Raw genomic sequence first — 20,174 nt, 5'->3', positions numbered from 1 at the left:
TTAGACGGAGTCTCGCTCTGCCGCCCAGGCTGGAGTGCAGTGGCCGGATCTCAGCTCACTGCAAGCTCTGCCTCCCGGGTTCACGCCATTCTCCTGCCTCAGCCTCCCGAGTAGTTGGGACTACAGGCGCCTGCCACCGCGCCCGGCTAGTTTTTTGTATTTTTTAGTAGAGACGGGGTTTCACCGTGTTAGCCAGGATGGTCTCGATCTCCTGGCCTCGTGATCCGCCCGTCTCGGCCTCCCAAAGTGCTGGGATTACAGGCTTGAGCCACCGCGCCCGGCCTGGGTTTTGTTTCTTTAAAAAAAAAAAAAAGAAATTAGGGCCAGGCTCAGTGGCTCATGCCTGTAATTCCAGCCAGCACTTTGTGAGGCAGAGGCAGAGGCAGGCAGATCACTTGAGCCTAAGAGTTCCAGATCAGCCTGGGAAACATGGTGAAAACCAATCTCTACTTTAAAAAATTTAGCCAGGCATGGTGGTACTCTCCTGTTATTAAAAAAAAAAAAATTTAAATTTAAAAGATAAATGAAAATCACCTAACATCAGTTTCCCTCCACTATATTAAGGTTATAAATATTTTAGTTTGGGTTTTAAATGTCTAGATATTAATACAAAATTCTTACGCTAGAAACAGACATAGTCCCAGCTCCTCAGGAGGCTGAGGTGGGAGGTCGGGAGGTCAAGGTTGCAGTGAGCTAAGATCGAGACACTGCACTCCAGATTGGGTGACAGAGTGAGACCCTGTCTCAAAAAAACCAAACCCAAAAAATTTGAGTTGTTTATATTCAATGACACACATGATGATTAATGAGGAAGCAGAGGGTCGGGCATGGTGGCTCTTGCCTGTAATCCCAGCACTTTGGGAGACTGAGGCAGGTGGATCACGAGGTCAGGAATTCGAGACCAGCCTGACCAACATGGTGAAATCCTGTCTCTACTAAAAATACAAACATCAGCCAGGTGTGGTGACACGCGCCTGTAATCCCGGCTACTCAGGAGGCTGAGGCAGGAGAACTGCTTGAACCCGGGAGGCAGAGGTTGCACACAGCCAAGATCAAGCCATTGCACTCCAGCCTGGGTGACAGAGCGAGACTCCGTCTCAAAAAACAAAAATCAAACAAAAAAAGAGATAGCAAAAATGATTTAGCCCTCACATTGTGTAGTTAGGTAGACTGCTTAATATTTCAATAACTCAGTGGAATGACAATGGATTAGCTACCTCTAAAATCCCTTATAATTCTAAAACCTAGTGCTCTGAAAAAGAAATCAAGCCAGACATAGTGGCTCATGCCTGTAATCCTAACAGTATGGGAGGCCGAGGCAAAAGGATCGCTTGAGCTTGCGAGTTCGAGACCAGCTTGGGCAGTATCGTAAGACCCTGTCCTACAAAAAAACAAAAAACAAAAAACAAAAAACCACCAAAATTAGCCACCCACTGGTAGGAGGATGGCTTGAGCTCAGGACAGAGAGGCTGCAATGAGCTGAGATCACGTCACTGTACTCCAGCCTGGGCAACAGAGTGCGACCATTTCAAAACAAAAAAAGAAATGAAGTCACTCAAAAAAAATATTCATAATAGAACAAATGAATAGTAAAACTATAGTGAGATACTTATCTATTTTGATTTGCAAACAGAATAGTGTATATTGTATGATATTGTCTAGATATATATATATTTTCTTTTTTTTGAGATGGAATCTCACTCTGTTGCCAGGCTGGAGTGCAGTGTGCTATCTCGGCTCACTGCAACCCCCACCTCCCGGGTTCACGCCATTCTCCTGCCTCAGCCTCCCCAGTAGCTGCGACTACAGGCGTGTGCCATTATATTTTTAGTAGAGATGGGGTTTCACCACATTGGCCAGGATGGTCTCAATATCTTGACCTTGTGATCCTCCCACCTCGGCCTCTCAAAGTGCTGGGATTACAGGTGTGAGCCACCGTGCCCAGCCTATTGTATTTTTTTAAAAAAGAAAAAAATGTGTATGCCTATATTTGTCTACATAAGCATTAACTATCCATGGAAGTATTCACAAGAAATGAGTAACACTTGCCTTCATGAAATGTTCAGACTATGCGGTTGGGTCACAGTGCTGAGAAGACTTCTCACTTGTACCTTTTCCTACCCTTTGAATTAGGAACCACATGAATGTACAAAAGAAACTAAAATTTAAACGTGAAAATCACCTAATATCAGTTTCCCCCCACTATATTAAGGTTAAAACTTTTTAGTTTGGGTTTTAAATGTCTAGATATTAATACAACATTCTTACACTAGAAACACACAGACATACCTGAAATATGGCACATCATGGTGGGGCTGAGTTATTTGACCTTCATTTCTTTCAAGTGGTGGGACTTCTTTTATTGGAAGGCCATTTGAATTTTTAGTAGTAGCTTCGTTTTTATTTAAAACATGTTCTATAAATTAAAGAAAATCTTACATGTAAATTTCAAAGCGACAATTCCTAAAATGAAAGCCCCTAAAAAGACATTTTAAATATCCTTCAATTCTTTCCAATGTTTAAAATTTTATTTCTGCCTCAATCACTTAACTCACATTTCCTCTGAAGTAGCTCTCAATATTTTTTTTATTTAAATTTACATTTATTTCCCCTCTCCTGTCTGTATTCTTCATTCCAATGATCTCTTCAGGTATCTTTACCCATGCTTTCCTGTCTTTTCTGACCCTGAGTTCATATCCCCAAATGATATGGTGAAAAAGAGCTCCAAACAAATCTGACAAATAATAATCCAGAAAAGTAAAAACTTAATTACTATACCTGAAAGCAAAATATTTTTTGTATTATTGATAAACATTATTCTAAAAAATGAATAAATTAATTAAATACTATACCTTCATGCCAAACTGTTAGAGGACCCAAAGGACATTGCAATTTATTTGAATCTTGCTGTATTGTCTTGGTAGAGTAAGTTTTACATTTTTGTGCCAATATTTCTTTTGTTGCTTCTTGAGACTCATCACTAAAAACAATAGCAAAAATATACTTCATGAAACATGAACTCCATATATCTAATATAAAGGGTTTCAAAATTGTGTCACTTTTTATAGATCTGGGCTAAAATAGAAATGTTTCTATTTTTAAAAAATGTGTATTCTGGAGGGGAGAAAATGTAAACACCTATGGTGTGAATGTCCATCTTTAGTAATTAATTGTAATGAGATTCAAAGATTTTGAAGATTTCTTAACAGAACATAAACACTTAATAGTCTTAGATGATGCTGAGTAGTTTTTAGTATATTTGCTGCCAGCCAGTCTTTGCAAAATGATCTTGCCTTTTCTTTTAAAGGTTCCAACTGATTTTTCCATTGTTTTGCAAATTAATCATGTTTGTCTTCAGAGGCAGTTTCTCTAAATACTAAGCCAGAAGAAAATAAGGAAAAAGTCGTATCTGAGTTAAATTAGTATAGCAATTTTCTTCTTTTGAAAAATGTATTTGTGTTATAATTAAGTCACTTATTAAAAACAAAAAAACCCAAATTGTATAGTGAAAATAACAATGCATAAGAAATATAAAAACTGTCAATTACATTACTGTACCTTCTGAAGAATTTTTTTTAAAGAAAAAATTTCATGATTCCTAATTAACATAGTTCACTAATAACTTTTTAAGAGCATAGACCAAATATAAGAAAGGCATTTATGGCCAGGCACGGTGGCTCATGCCTGTAATCCCAGCACTTTGGGAGGCCAAGGTGGGCAGATCACGAGATCCGGTGATCGAGATCATCCTGGCTAACACGGTGAAACCCCGTCTCTACTGAAAATACAAAAAATTAGCCAGGCGTGGTGGCAGGCGCCTGTAGTCCCAGCTACTCGGGAGGCTGAGGCAGGAGAACGGCATAAACCCGGGAGGCGGAGCTTGCAGTGAGCAGAGATCTCGCCACTGCACTCCAGCCTGGGCGACAGAGCAAGATTCCGTCTCAAAAAGAAAAAAACAGAAAGGCATTTATTACCCATTTTATCAAGGGACTTATCATTAAGATCATATTCTTACACTTCTGTTTTTAAAGGAGTCCAGGTGTAACTGGGTGTCAAAAAAGCATTAGCACTTCCGGGAGTCATAGGTGTTACTTGATAGGTCTTCAGACCATCCAGTGGCTGAAACATAAAATCTTTAGGTGCGAAGGAATTCTTCCCTTTTATTTTTGCAGTATTCATCTCAGGTAAGTTTTCCATTTTTGATAAGACTCCATCTGGATCCATTCCACTTGTTGCACTAGTTTGTGAATTCAAAGTATTTTCTTCACTATCGGCTTTACAAGAAATACCCTAGGATGTGAGTTAACAAAGTAGAGTAAGATTTCTCTCTTGTGAGGATATATTCAACCAATTTTTATAGGTCTGAAAATATGACAACAGAAATATATGTCCTATGTACATAATTTGAGAGATAAAAACAGATACAATTAAGTGTATACATGGAATCAGAAGACCAGTTATGCTAAACCCATTGCTATTCCCCAGGAATATAATCAATTATTTATTTATTTATTTATTTATTTTTTTGAGAGGGAGTCTCCCCTCTGTCGCCCAGGCTAGAGTGCAGTGGCGCCATCTCGGCTCACTGCAAGCTCTGCCTCCTGGGTTCACACCATTCTCCTGCCTCAGCCTCCCAGAGTGGGTGGGACTACAGGTGCCTGCCACCATGCCCAGCTAAGTTTTTGTATTTTTAGTAGAGACAGGGTTTCACTGTGTTATCCAGGATGGTCTCGATCTCCTGACCTCATGATCCGCCCGCCTCAGCCTCCCAAAGTGCTGGGATTACAGGCGTGAGTCACTGAGCCCAGCCCAAATCAATTCTTATTAAAACACTAACTAATACCTTTCAGGTATTACAAGAAATTAAAAGATAATGGAAAATTAATATGGAAAAACTTATTCAACAAATATGTATCTTTTTACTTAAATTGATAATCATGGCCGGCACAGAGGCTCACGCCTGTAATCCCAGCACTGAGAGGCCAAGGCGGGTGGATCACGAGGTTAGGAGATCGAGACCATCCTGGCTAATACAGTGAAACCCCATCTCTACTAAAAATACAAAAAATTAGTGGCAGGAGCCTGTAGTCCCAGCTACTTGGGAGGCTGAGGAAGGAGAATGGTGTGAACCCAGGAGGTGGAGCTTGCAGTGAGCCAAGACCGTGCCACTGCACTCCAGCCTGGGTGACAGAGCAAGACTCTGTCTCAAAAAAAAAAAAAAAAATTATGTTGATATTTACAATGGTTTAAAATCAGAAATCTAACATTATGGAATGACTATTAAGGACCAAATCCTTAAATAACCTTAGATTATAAATAGTCTTATCACAACAGCAATACTTTCAATGTGACACAGAAGATTAACCATATAAAATACAAAGCATATTTACTATTTCAAGTCAATGTGTTACTTGGTATTTAAATAATTTCTAGAGATTTCTAGGTTTCTGATTTTTAGTAAGATATGAACTCAAACTCAGGTATTTCAACCTGGACAAGAGTTTAAGTGGTAACACTGTTGAAGCCAGCATGGTAGTCAAAGCAAAAACTAGTGATAATCCTTAAGGGTTCATCTTAAGGGAGGACCTATAAGGTCCAGATGCTTTATTTGTGAAGATTCACTGTATATTTCCTTTCTCAATCTGTGTTTGATTTTTTACTAAGAATCTAGCCAGGTTACTTAATCTTTGATACTTTTTTTTTTTTTTTTTTTTTTTTGAGACGGAGTCTTGCTCTGTCACCCAGGCTGGAGTGCTGTGGCCGGATCTCAGCTCACTGCAAGCTCCACCTCCCGGGTTCCCGCCATTCTCCTGCCTCAGCCTCCCGAGTAGCTGGGACTACAGGCGCCCGCCACCTCGCCCGGCTAGTTTTTTGTATTTTTTAAGTAGAGACGGGGTTTCACCGTGTTAGCCAGGATGGTCTCGATCTCCTGACCTTGTGATCCGCCCGTCTCGGCCTCCCAAAGTGCTGGGATTACAGGCTTGAGCCACCGCGCCCGGCGATACTTTTTTTAAATTAAGAAATTATTCAGGCCAGGTGCAGTGGCTGCTCACGCCTGTAATCCCAGCACTTTGGGAGGCCAAGGCAGGTGGATCACCTGAGGTCAGGAGTTCAAGACCAGCCTGGCCAACATGGTGAAACCTCATCTCTACTAAAAGTACAAAAATCAGATGGGTGTGGTGGCGTGTGCCTATAATCCCAACTACTCAAGAGGCTGAGGCAGGAGAATCACTTGAACCTGGGAAGTGGAAGGTGCAGTGAGCCAAGATTGCGCCATTGCACTTGAGCCTGGGCGACAGAGTAAGACTGTCTCAAAAAAAAACAAAAAACAAAAAACAGAAATAAATTATACCATAGATTATAAGCCAAGGGGTTGGGTCCTCAAATGGGGCATCTTTTTTGAAGACCTTATTAGAAACCATGCTAGACGCAGGCAGAAATTTTAGTTTATTTAATTCTTACAACTACTCTATGTAGGTATTCCATGTTAGGAATAAGAAAACAACCTTATAAATTACATAACTTGCCCAGGGTTATGCAGCTAATTGGAAGCAGAGAGAGTATTCAAACCCAGGCCTAAATGAATCCAAAGTCAATGCATTTCACCCCACTTCACCCTATGTCTTGGCTAATTCCCACATACAGGTTTCTCTCAGCTGTGTTTTTATTATTTTTCTCCATCTTCTAACCAAATTATGCTCTCTCTACCTATAAAGCTCTGAAAATAAGATACCTGAAAAACAACAAGAGTAAATCCTCTTGATGCTTTCTTATGGTTCAGGAAGTTTTAACACACATGTAGGTTAACCTCTTGAAGCAGTTCTTTATGTTTAATTTCAACTTTATGAAAGCAGCAATGAGATTTTCAAAGCATCTAGAAGTAAAAAGATTTTATTCTCTACCTTGTCAGGTTTTGTTCCTACATTTTTGGCAGGTCTTCCTTTATTACTTGGCACCTTTCTTTCTGGTTCATTTTCTAAAACAATAAAATATTTATTTTACTAGATAGAAATGCTATATTAAAATACTAGGTAACTTGGGAAAGGAAAAGAAGCAACAGTGGGAATATATGTCTTGAAGGATTTTTATGATTAAAAGCCATATTATAAAAGGGGTTATGGAATTTTCTGCCAAATACAAACCATCTGTTTTCAAAACCAGAGTGTTTTATCTTTTTCCTCTGAATACCAAATACAGATTGAGTATCCCTTATCCAAAATGCTTGAGACCAGAGATATTTTAGATTCCAGATTTTGGAATATTTACATTATACTTACAGGTTCAGCATACCTGATAAAAAAATCTGAAATGCTCCAGTGAGCATTTCCTTTCAGCATATGACCTTTGAATGTCATGTCATGTTGGTGCTCAGGATTTTGGATGTTTTGATTAGGGTTGCTCAGCCTGTACATATTTATTACAGACAATTAGAAAAATACAGAAAACTATAAACAACAACAATGACAAATCACCCAGGATTCCATTACTCAGTTGTCACTTCGGGGTATGGTTTTCCAGTCCTATGTCCACATATTCACAAACTGCTTTTTAGAATTGCGATCCTACTGTTCAGAGTTTGACATGCTCTTCTTTGCCCACATAATATATCATGAACCACATCACTGAGTGTTCTTTAATAATACTGTTCTTAATGGCTACATTATATTGCACCAAATAAATGAACTGTGATTTATTCGGAGCATTAATTTTTCACTTTGAAACACTGCTTATACTAATTAAGTTCTTCAATGTTTGGGCACCCATCGTGTGCCAACCAGAAGTCAGGGCACAGATCTATTTTCAGGTATTAGAATTTCCCGTTTCCTTCTCTCCTACTCAAAGAAGTACTTGTTGATTTTTGAAATGGAACACAAAAACCTCAAGGACCAAACATTCTAGTTCAGTCACTGATCAAGGAATAGTTTTTACCATTAGCAGCTCTTGTGACTGGCTTTCTTGCTGTGGTAGATGAGACCATTCTGGGAACCTGCTTTGCCGCTTGAGTAGCTGATCGAGTCATTCTCAACGACATGGGCATTACAGGCTGCACGACTGTGGGGAAAAAAAAAATAACCAAATTGAATGTCCCTTGTAGTTATTAAATTACGGCTGTGAAGCCAGGCACGGTAGTGCATGCCTGTAGTCCCAGCTACTCGGGAGGCAGGAGGATCACTTCAGCCCAGCAGTTCGAAACCAGCCTGGGTAACATAGTGAAACCCCGTCTCTACAAAAAATATAAAAATCAGCTGGGCATGGTGGCAAACCTGTAGTTTCACCTACTCAGGAAGCTGAGGTGGGAGGATCACTTGAGCCCAGGAGGTGGAGGCTCCAGTGAGCTATGATTGCGCCACTGCACTCCAACCTCGGCGACAAAGCAAGACTGTCGCAAACAAATAAATTCCAGTTGACCTTCTGGACACTTAAAAAAAATTATGGCCATGGTAGCCTCAGAGGATTTATAGTAATTGCTAATATTCCTACCTTTTTTCTCTTTGTTTGACACTTTCTTTTCAGAAGTTTGTCTTTGACCAGGTTGGATTGCTCGAACATCACTCTCATTATCAATCTATTTAAGAGATTAGGTGCTACATGATTTAATTGCATAATGAATCAAACCATCATATTTTTAATCTGTAAATTGATTCCTCATCTGAAATCTGATCACTGTAAATAACCCAACAACAAAAAACTACCCCGAATAAAATGAGAAAGAAAAGCTTAGGCCGGGCGCGGTGGCTCAAGCCTGTAATCCCAGCACTTTGGGAGGCCGAGACGGGCGGATCACGAGTTCAGGAGATCGAGACCATCCTGGCTAACACGGTGAAACCCCGTCTCTACTAAAATACAAAACAAATTAGCCGGGCGAGGTGGCGGGCGCCTGTACTCCCAGCTACTCGGGAGGCTGAGGCAGGAGAATGGCGTGAACCCGGGAGGCAGGGCTTGCAGTGAGCTGAGATCCGGCCACTGCACTCCAGCCTGGGCAACAGAGCCAGACTCCGTCTCAAAAAAAAAAAAAAAAAAAAAAAAAAAAAAAAAAGAAAAGCTTTCCATTAAGCTTCCAAAAAAGGTTACATCCTTTTTCAGAATCACAGAACTAAGAAAATGCGAATAACCCAAGCTTTTAAAAACAGCTAACTATAACTTGCCTTCTGAAGGTCCTTAAACACTCCTAGACATGTTTTCACTTCAAGACCTTCTAATTTTGCCTAGGAAATGCTTCTCCTGGATAAAAAGCTCTTTCCCATGGTCTCTCCTCCACTTCCATAATGACTTCACTCAAAAGGCTTTCATCTCAGGGAGGCCTTCCTTAACTGTCCAATCAAAATTCTACCCCACCCCTACTTCTAGTACACCCCATCTCCCCATCTCTTCCATAATACTTATCATCTTCTGACATATTATGTATTTATTTTTTCTTAAAGCCTTACATGTAAGTTCCACAAAGGGAATTTAGTTTATTATATCCAAAAGCCTACAACACCAGGAACATCATAGCAATGCAAAATATATATGCATATATGGAACTTAGCTTCCTCACCTGATAAAGACGTATACTATTTCCCTTCTTGCCCACTTCACTTTGTTTTAGTAACCCTCCTAATATCTCTATTACAGTATTTTGAAGACCCATAAGTTTATAACACCTACCCTGTGTGCTTTACTCCCCATCTGCATTTCATGCAGGTAACTTGGAATGCATAATAGGAGCCCAGTAAACAAGAGTGTGACACAAAGACAGTTTGCCATGGATCTCATAAGGAATGTTGGAGCAAATATTTTAAGTGAAATTGCTCTACGTCACCATACCAAGAACAGTGACTTTGGTACCTGTTAACTAGTAAATTAATCATTATGTTTGAATCTCATACTAGATTGAAAATGAATTTACTTACTAAAAAAGTACACTTTATCATTTTAGTAACAATTATCTGCTATCAACTATACCTTAGTCTGCTCCATTTGGTCTTTGGCCTTTGACCTTGTAATCCGTACAGAAGATGGAATAGCCTTAGAATAGTCAAAAGAAGATAAACTTAAAAAAAAAAATGAACTGGTAAAGGTTTACTTGCATAACTTATTACAAAATAAAGTTCCCATTTTAAAGTTAAATTTTATCCTTAATCTCTTATAGCAAAAAGATACTTAAATTCCTCTTTCTGGTTCTAGCTTGATTTAAATTAAGTTAGTAACTTCAAAAATTACTCATATTTCTCAGTGAGAAAGAAATTTCAAACCATATTTTCCAGGTATTGGAATCATCATTAATATGAGCTTTTATCCTCTCTTTTAGTTCTCCTGCCTCTCTGACCAGTCCTCAGCCTGGTACTGGACTTCTGCCTACCTAAAGGTGCTCCCTAGAGCCCACTTTTTCATAATTTTATATATCCTTTTTTTTTTTTTTTTTTTTTTTTTGAGACGGAGTCTCGCTCTGTCACCCAGGCTGGAGTGCAGTGGCCGGATCTCAGCTCATTGCAAGCTCCGCCTCCCGGGTTTACGCCATTCTCCGGCCTCAGCCTCCCGAGTAGCTGGGACTACAGGCGCCCGCCACCTCGCCCGGCTAGTTTTTTGTATTTCTTAATAGAGACGGGGTTTCACCGTGTTAGCCAGGATGGTCTCGATCTCCTGACCTCGTGATCCGCCCGTCTCGGCCTCCCAAAGTGCTGGGATTACAGGCTTGAGCCACCGCGCCCGGCCAATTTTATATATCCTTATTGGAATGGTCTCATTTAGTCCTACAGCTTAAACACCCATCCATACTCCCAATATTATATCCTAAATCAACATCTTAGCACTGATTTCCATTCTGCTTTCCAAATGTTTGCTAATATCTAGGTGGCCCACACAAGTTTAAGATTTTTTAAAAGGTTATTAACATGCACCCACTTAAGCCTGTTCCTTGTCTTGTCTTTTATCTCTGCTTTTTCAATTTCCTTTACCCCTCACCATCTACTTGGCCACCAGTCCTGTCAAATGCCTTTATTTAGATGTCTTACACCTGTTTTTTCCTTTTAAAACCCACTGCCCCTTTCCATCTATTCTATTACAATAGTCTCACAATTGGTCTCCCTATCTATAAATGTTTCCCTTTCCAGACCAAAATCTTTAGGGCTATGGTATTTTCCTGAATTATTATTATTTTTTTCCTGAATTATTAATTTGACAATGGCACTACCCTCATTTATAAACTTCTCTTGATTCTGCATAACCTACAGGATAAACACCAAATCCTTTGCATAACATTGTTTTAGCCTGGTTCTACCCATTTTCCTAGTTTTATCCTATCTCAGCTTACCTACAGCTATCTTAAGGGACCTGATTTTCATTCTTGTGAGCTACTATTATGTCATTCCCACCTTCTACCAACCAGTTAATAAAGAGACTAAGGGAAAGGGGTTATTTTAGTCACTTAATGTCTTGAAGAAAATTCCAAATAAAAAACTATTCCTTTATATTAAGACACTAAATTTACCTTTTTTGGCTCAGCTTTCACAGCATTCTGGTTTGATAAAAGAAAACAAGGCATATCAGGTCTATAACGACCCACTTTAAATATTCCTCGTTTAGCTTTCTCTCTCTGCTCTTTCAATTTTTGAAGCTGCTTTTCTTCTTTGTATTTTTGGAGCATCTGTTTTCGTTGATCACCTAGAATAGTTTTCATTGCCCCTAGGCAGAAAAAAACCAAAACCACACAGTATATAACACATTTCAGATGAAAAGTTATGCAAACGTATAAACAATTATTTTTGTGTCATTTCAACTGCTGCTAAAAAATGCTTTCAGGCCGGGCACAGTGGCTCATGCCTGTAATCCCGGCACTTTGGGAGGCCAAGGAGGGCGGATCACCTGAGGTCAGGAGATCGAGACCAGCCTGGTCAACGTGGTGAAGCCCCATCTCTACTAAAAATGCAAAAATTAGCTGGGCGTGGTGGCAGGCACCTGGAATCCCAGCTACTTGGGAGGTTGAGGTAGGAGAATTGCTTGAACCCAGGAGATGGAGGTTGCAGTGAGCCAAGATCGCGCCTTTGCACTCTAACCTCGGCGACAGAGCAAGACTCCGTCTCAAAAAAAAAAAAAAGTTTTCAATAAGCCAGGCACAGTGACACATCTGTAGTCCCATCTACTGGGGAGGCTGAGGCGGAAGGATCATTTGAGCCCAGGAGTTCAAGTTCAACTTCAGTAACACAGCAAGACCTCTCCGCACAAAGGAAATGCTTTTAATATTTCTTGTTAATTCTTTAGCACTCTAACCACAAGTTTTTTCAACCCCTAGTCTTTTAAAATTTGTATTCATTTTGCCTTCATGTGTTCAAATATTAACTGCTTGCTATGCTTCACTTTTAAATTAACTAACTTGTATGATAGCCAGCAACCAAGCTGCCCTCTACTGATCCTCACTTCCTGGTAGCCTTGCCCTGTGTCATCCCCTCTCACACTGAATAGGGCTGACTTGTGTGACCAAGATAGTATCACAGGAATAATGGAATGACTTCTAAAACCAGGTAGTGTTTGCCTTGCTCTCTCTTGAAGAGTCGCTTGCTCTGGGAGAAGCCAGGTGCCATGTGGGGCCTTAAGAAGACTCAAGTAGTCCTATGGAGGTGTCCACATGACAAAGAACTATGGCCTCCTGCCAAAAGCCAGCATCAACTTGCTGTTCATGTGAGTCAGTCATCTTGGAGGCACATCCTCCAGTCTCAGTTAAGGCTTCAGATATATCTCTGGATGACATCTTGGCTGTTACCTTCAGAATCACCCAGCTCAGCCATACCCAAATTCCTGACCCACAAAAATTGTATGAAATAATCAATGTTTATTGTTTTAAGCTGCTAAGTTTTGGGATAACTAATACAATTATAGGTGCTATTTATTATAATAGATGTACTCCCTTCCTTCTCACCTATTCAAGGACATTCTTCCAGCAACTTATCCTCTCACTCATCTATTTTTTCCTCTACTGAATTGTTGCCATTATGAAGTTACAAACATGCAATAATTTCTCCCAACCTACATCCTCATCTAGCACTTATTTCTCTAGTCCCATTTAAGGCAAAATTCTTCAAGAGAGTTACCTGTATCTCTACTATCAACACTTTTATTTATTTATTTGAGACAGAGTCTCGCACTGTTGCCTGGGCTGGAATGCAGCGGCATGATCTCAGCTCACTGCATCCTCGGCCTCCCAGGTTCAAGTGATTCTCCTGCCTCAGCCTCCCGAGTAGCTGGGATTACAGGCACCCACCACCATGCCCAGCTAATTTTTTGTATTTTGGGTAGAGACGGGGTTTCACCATTTTGGCCAGGCTGGTCTCGAACTCCTGACCTCGTGATTCACCCACCTCAGCCTCCCAAAGTGCTGGGATTACAGGCATGAGCCACTGCGCCTGGCCTGTTTTGAGACAGAGTCTCACTCTGTTGTCCAGGCTGGAGTGCAGTGGTGCAATCTTGGCTCACTGCAACCTCCACCTCCTGGGTTCAAGCAATTCTCCTGCCTCAGCCTCCCTAGTAGCTAGGATTACAGGCATGCGCCACTGCGTCTGGCTAATTTTTGTATTTTGAGTAGAGATGGGGTTTCATCATGTTGGCCAGGCTGGTCTTGAACTCCTGACCTCAGGTGATTCACCTACCTTGGCCTCCCAAAGTGCTGGAATTACAGGTGTGAGCCACCACACCCAGCCTATTTCCAACACTCTTTATATTCCCTCTCTTAATTTTTCAAAATTATGAAAAACCTCTAACATACACACAAACAGAATTCTGATGAACCCCATATACCTATTACCCAGATTCAATATTTATGAACATTTTGCTGCAGTTGTTTAAAACAAATTATGCTTAGAAGATTTCATCTCTAGGCCGGGCGCGGTGGCTCAAGCCTGTAATCCCAGCACTTTGGGAGGCCGAGGCGGGCGGATCACAAGGTCAGGAGATCGAGACCACAGTGAAACCCCGTCTCTACTAAAAATACAAAAAATTAGCCGGGCGCGGTGGCGGGCGCCTGTAGTCCCAGCTACTCGGGAGGCTGAGGCAGGAGAATGGCGTGAACCCGGGAGGCGGAGCTTGCAGTGAGCTGAGATCCGGCCACTGCACTCCAGCCTGGGCGACAGAGCAAGACTCCGTCTCAAAAAAAAAAAAAAAAAAAAAAAGAAGATTTCATCTCTAAATACTTTAGTATATACTTCTAAAAAATAAAGACATTTCCGGCTAGGCGTGGTAGCTCACGCCTGTAATCCTGGCACTTTGGGAGACCGAGGTGGGTGGATCACCTGAGGTCGGGAGTTCAACACCAGCCTGACCAACATGGAGAAACCCTGTCTCTACTAAAACTACAAAATTAGCCAAGCGTGATGGTGCATGCCTGTAATCCCAGCTACTCGGGAAGGCTGAGGCAGGAGAATCACTTGAAACCGGGAGGCAGAGGTTGCGGTGAGCTGAGATCACACCACTGCACTCCAGCCTGAGCAAGAAGAGCAAAACTCCGTCTCAAAAAATAAAACAAATAAAAAAATAAAATGAAGACATTTCCTTTCACAGCCACAATATCATCATCACACTTAACAAAATCAGCAGTAATTCCTTGTTATCTATTACAGGATCCAGATTTAAACTTCTCTGTTTGTTTCAAAGAGGTCTTTTAAACCATCTATTTATTTAAATCAAGAACCAAGATCAACGCATTTTATTTGGATGTCTTTTTAAATCTCTTCATCTAAAACAGATCTGTCTGACAAAACAGATTTTGTCTTACTGACAAAAGGTAGTCAGTTTTCCTACTGAATGTCCTTGCAAGCTATATTTGTTTATTTACTCATTCCTCTAGGCCCCATGTTTTCTATAGACTATAAATTATATCTAAAGGTTTGATTATACTCACCCATTCCAATCTGACTTTCACTCCCTGAATCTCACTCCACCAAAACTATTCAAGATCACCAGTGACCTCCACAGTGGTGAAGTCCAAATTCTCACCTCTATTATACTTGATCTAACAAGCAGTACTGACTAACATAGTTAATTGGTCTCTCCTTGATATGCACTTTTCTATTCGGTTTCTAGGATAGCATGTTCTTCTGGTTATCCTCTTACATTACTTTGCACTGTTCCTTGGTTCTTTACTAGTTTTCCCTTTTTCTTCTTTTTCGAGACAGAGTCTTGCTCGTCACCAAGCTGGAGTGCAGTGGCATGATCTCGGCTCACTGCAACCTCCACCTCCTGGGTTCAGGTGATTCTCCTACCTTAGCCTCCCAAGTAGCTGAGACTACAGGCGCATACCACCATGCCCAGCTGATTTTTGTATTTTTAGTAGAGATGAGGTTTCACCAGGTTGGCTAGGATGGTGTTGATATCTTGACCTCATGATCCACGGGCCTCAGCCTCCCAAAGAACTGGGATTACAGGTATGAGCCACCACGACCAGCCCCTTAATACTTAATATCAACTAAATTATTGCAATAGTCTACTTACTGCTCTCCCTGATGTCATACATACTACCCCACAATCTATTCTCAACACAGCAGCCAAAGTGATCCTTTTTTTTTTGAGATGGAGTCTCACTCTGTCACCCAGGCTGGAGTACAATAGTGTGATCTCAGTTCACTGCAACCTCCACCTCCCGGGTTCAAGCGATTCTCCTGCCTCAGCCTCCTGAGTAGCTAGGATTACAGGTGCATGTCACCACACCCAGCTAATTTTTGTATTTTTAGTAGAGACAGGGTTTCACCATGTTGGTCAGGCTGGTCTTGAACTCCTGACCTCATGATCCACCCACCTCGGCCTCCCAAAGTGCTGGGATTACAGGCATGAGCCACCGCGCCCGACCTGATCCTTTTTTTTCTTATTTTTATTTTTTTAGGGGACAGGATCTCCATGTGTTGCTCAGGCCAGAGTGCAGTGGCCTTTCACAGGCACCATCGTAGCACACTAAGCTTCAAACTCCTGAGCTCCAGATTTCCTGCCTCAGCCTCTGGAGTAGCTAGGGCTACAGGCCTGACTCCAAAGTGATCCTTTTAAAATATAAATCAGATTACATAAACACTCATTAATGGCTTCTCATTTCAGAGTAAAAGTCAATGTCCTTATAATGATGGTCCTTAGGATTCTATGCAATCTATCACCCTTGCTCATTCTTTTATACCCAGTTACCTACTTGCATTCACTAAAACATATCAGGCACACTCCTATCTCTAAGCCTTTGCAAATGGGAAATAAAGGATATTTTAATAGCATACTGACATAGTTCATAGCATACTGACAGTAGTCATACTGACAAAAGTCATACTGACTGACTTTTTATTTGAAATATTTTTGGTTAAGAAATGGAGCATTTGAGAGGACAAGAGTAAAGGCAAGAAGATGACTTAGGAGGTAACACTACCACCCTTTCTCAAATAAAAAATGTTTGGTTCTTTCTGCCATTCCCCATTTATCCTAGCGTTATTCAATGCCATCTAGCTCCTAATGCCTGCTATATGAACACAACAAATAGGAGTAGGGTGACTCCTGACTAAACACAAGTCATTTCTCAGTTCCCTTTCTCTTCTCTGTAGCATCCTTTGCCTTCTAAGATGCTCTATTTTCATCTTTTTCTGAGATTATTCCTTTCTTCTTTAGTTGGTTCCCTCCATCCTAATGGTCCCAATCCTTCTGGGCAAGCTGCAAGGATGGATTCTTTGCTCTTCTTAGTAATGTTTCCATTGACAAAGTACTCTCATTTCATGGATACTTTAATTCTTCTATTTTTACATTGCTTATCAGTTTATCTTATTAACACTTACCCTACCCAAGCTCCATAAGAACTTTAGGATTTCTATGAGGCAATATAGATAAAGTGTTATAATACTCCATAGGTAAATGGCTTTGCCTTAAAGACAGTAGTTAGTTGTAGAAAACAGGTTAAGGGGCCAGGCGTGGTGGTTCATGCCTGTAATCCCTACGCTTTGGGAGGCTGAGGCAAGAGAATTCCTTGAGCCCAGGAATTTGAGGTTACAGTGAGTACGCCACTGCATTCCTGCCCAGGTGACAGTGAGACCCTGTCTCTTGTAATTAAAAAAAAAAAAAAAGAAAGAAAGAAAAAAAGATAAAAGACCAAAAAAGAAAAGTTATTTATAGAATGATATTTCAAAATTCTTCTGGCCAGGGTTTTTTACTCACACAGGCATTAAACCAACTATTATTCACTCTTCAAAGTACTTAAAATTACAACAGACCTTTACTTACTTGGCTTAATGATGGCCTTTTCTGGAATAAGCTCTTGAGAAGTCTCATCTAATTCAACAAGAATTCTACCTTCCAAGGTTGGAATGTTTACATCTTTCAAACCAAAGTGTCTATTTCGTTCGTATTCCTTATGCCTGTTTTCTTTCTGAGACAGTGATTTCCTATGAGCAATTTTAGTTCTAATCATTTCAGTACTTAAATCCTTCCTGTGTCGACTGGCAAAATGTGATGAAGACATCCTGTCAAGGAAAAGGACAAAACCCAACTTACATGAATTTTCATTATTTAAAAAATTAAGATTATAGTTCATCTCCTGTCCCACTTCAGGGCCTTCTGAAATAAAAATATAAAATGTGCAATGAAAGAAATATGTAACACTGAAAAGTGGGAAGATGATTATCAGAGCATAAGAAGCTACCTATTTGGGGGGGTTTTAAATAGGAACTTGCTTGACCGATGAAGAGAAAGCCAGGAAGCTATAGTCCAGAATAAAAGAGGCTCTGGGCTTAGAGAACACTGCAAAAAGAAAAGCGTGAACTAAAGGTGAAAATAGGTTAAGTGAAGGACCATGTACAGAATGGTTTCCTTACCCATGACGACGAATGCAGGTAGTCTAACATTTCCTCTAAAGCCAAAAAAAAAGCAAAAAAAAACAAACAAAAACCCCACACCAGGTACCTATTAGTCATGTAGAGATAATCAATAGGCAGCCAGATACAGATAGAGTTGGATAGAGAGGCACAGGGCAAAGTATGTGAAAAGGAACAAGGAGCTTCCATGCTCTCTCAGGTAGCACCACCGTTTAGGAACCTTCATGTGTTCACCTAAGAAGCTCTCCAAACACAGGTGTTTTTTTTTTTTTGGTTTTTATGGCAGCTTCATTACATAAGCATGAGTGATTAAATCATTGGCCACTGGTGATCAAGTCAACCTTCAGCTCCTCTCCCCTCCCCAGAGGTTGTGAGGTGGGGCTGAAAATCCCAACTCTGTAATCCTGCCTTGGTCTGTCTAGTGACCAGCCTCAATCCAGAAGCTACTGAGAGGCATCCAGCTATCAGTCAATCATTAGCATACAAAAAGATACCACTTAGAAGACTCCGAGGATTTTAGTAGTAGTTTACCAGAAAACAGAACAAGACCAAATACATAGTTCACAATAACCCTATCAGTTTGCTCCATTATTTTCATCCATACAAGAAATCATACAGTTTAGGCTGGCAGGGTGGCTTAGGCCTATAATCCTACCACTTTGGAAGGCCAAGGCAGGAGGATTGCTTGAGCCCAGGAGTTTGAGACCAGCCTGGGCAACATAACACGACTCCATCTCTATAAATTTTAAGAAAGAAAAGTCATACACACATACACACACACACATACACACGCACGAAATCATATAGTTTACTTGGCACATGCCTTTTTCTTGGAAAGATCTTTGAGAATGTATTCAAGCAAAACAAAAGAGGACAATAAAGACGATGCCAGTGGGTCCAACTGGGGAGAACAAAGAAAACTGGAAAGTTTGAGGGGGTCACCTGGGTAGCTGGTATAGAGAACTGCCAAGCCAAACTGGAGAAAGGATACTGATTCTCAGAAGTCTTGGCAGTTAAAAAACAAAAAAAAGGTAAGGGGGGAGGCTCTGTGATAGGCACACTATGGTATACTCTTCAACAAGAATTAACTAAATCCACTAGAAAACTCCAGACAATAGGAAAATTGGCACAAGTAATGCAATAAATTGTTACATGATTCTTAGCAATCGACAAAATATAAAAAATGAGAATCTGACCTGCACGCTAATAACATTCTCCTCTAAGACCCAAGGAAAGTGACAATGGACTGTGCTTTTCATAAAGAACTCTTTTCCACTATTTATCTCCTGCAGTATTAATTCGCTGAAGATTGAAGAAAAATTAAGACTTATGTATTAAATACAGGACAGCACTATCCACAGCAAGAGAAAGAGCGAGCGAGCACAACATTAAAGGTATAATTATCAGAATAACCCTGAAAGATAGTTACTATTATCGCTCTCATACAGATGAGGTCAATTAACAGCTCACATCAGCATATCTAAAAGGTGGTGAAGCCGGGATCCCAAGCCAGGCACCCTGACTCTTCACACACACCTAAATTTTGTTTGGCTGAGTGGCGTTTCCTCCAGCTTGAAAGTCTAGAATGCGTTAATCTTGCTTGACTAGAGGTTCTCAACCGGGCGTTTTTAGTTGCCATGGGACCTGGGAAGAGCTACGGAAATTTAATGTCGGAGCTAGTGAAGAACAGTTTCACCCCAAAGGCCAATTACGCCCCGGTGGTGAAACATTGACTTCTACAGAGGTCACGACAAACATACGGACTCTTCTAAAGGTTCGCGTTATCAGCTTCAGGAAGAGCAGGTAACACCCTCCTAAAGGAGCCTGCCTCTGACTGGCTCCGACGCTCGCAGTCCCCGGTCCTCAGACCCTTCTAGACCTTCAACGGAAGCGGGCCAGCGTTCTCCGTCCAGCTCTTCAGCACCCACCTACCTGAGGCACCTTCTAGCGTGAAACCTCAACCAAACAAAAAGTAAAAAACACTCGTTCTGGACGACCACCGCCGACTCCGAAGCAGGAACCCTCACAACCCGAGCCTCCACGAAATTCAAACTTTCCGCACGGAGCCGCTGATTGGAGGGGCTTTAACCAACACTTCCGTGGAAGATCCCGCCCCTTCCACTCAACTAGGCTTGCGATTGGTTTGCTCCTTGCGATATTTGAATTGATTGAAAGGTGAAGGGACGGTTCAAAAGATGGGTGTGAGAGGGAAAATAGGCGGGACGGCGACGCGGGATGAGAAGGGGTGGAGCGGTGAGGGCGCTCACCTCAGGTGAAGGGCAGGAGTGGGCGGCGGAGCCCAGGGGGTGATGCTGGGCCCCTGGCGAAACTGGGCTGCGGGAAATCTCCCCCAGAACTCCTGCGGCTTTTTTT

General features: G+C 41.2%; 1 protein-coding gene across 3 annotated transcripts in view; it reads right to left on the bottom strand.

Annotated features, from left to right (window-relative positions):
- LOC105481781 (DLG associated protein 5) overlaps positions 1-19,902 on the bottom strand; it is a 43,395-nt gene extending 23,493 nt beyond the window's left edge. Inside the window, exons 1-10 of one of the 3 annotated variants that reach the window (XM_071100151.1) lie at positions 19,734-19,902; positions 17,212-17,450; positions 11,471-11,664; positions 9,946-10,008; positions 8,482-8,566; positions 7,930-8,052; positions 6,903-6,976; positions 4,016-4,290; positions 2,853-2,980; positions 2,290-2,416 (exon numbers count right to left, since the gene is read on the bottom strand). In XM_071100151.1, coding sequence (XP_070956252.1) covers positions 2,290-2,416; positions 2,853-2,980; positions 4,016-4,290; positions 6,903-6,976; positions 7,930-8,052; positions 8,482-8,566; positions 9,946-10,008; positions 11,471-11,664; positions 17,212-17,449 — 1,307 coding nt within the window. In that variant the 5' untranslated portion in view covers position 17,450; positions 19,734-19,902. Of the gene's footprint in view, positions 1-2,289; positions 2,417-2,852; positions 2,981-4,015; positions 4,291-6,902; positions 6,977-7,929; positions 8,053-8,481; positions 8,567-9,945; positions 10,009-11,470; positions 11,665-17,211; positions 17,451-19,337; positions 19,674-19,733 lie in introns of those variants that run through there. The other 2 variants (XM_011741511.3, XM_071100150.1) reach the window with 2 other exon arrangements.
- Between the last annotated feature and the right edge of the window lie 272 nt (positions 19,903-20,174).

This window comes from Macaca nemestrina, chromosome 7, assembly GCF_043159975.1.
Source record: "Macaca nemestrina isolate mMacNem1 chromosome 7, mMacNem.hap1, whole genome shotgun sequence".
NCBI lineage: Eukaryota > Metazoa > Chordata > Mammalia > Primates > Cercopithecidae > Macaca > Macaca nemestrina.
This window is presented reverse-complemented; position numbering and strand designations above follow the sequence as displayed.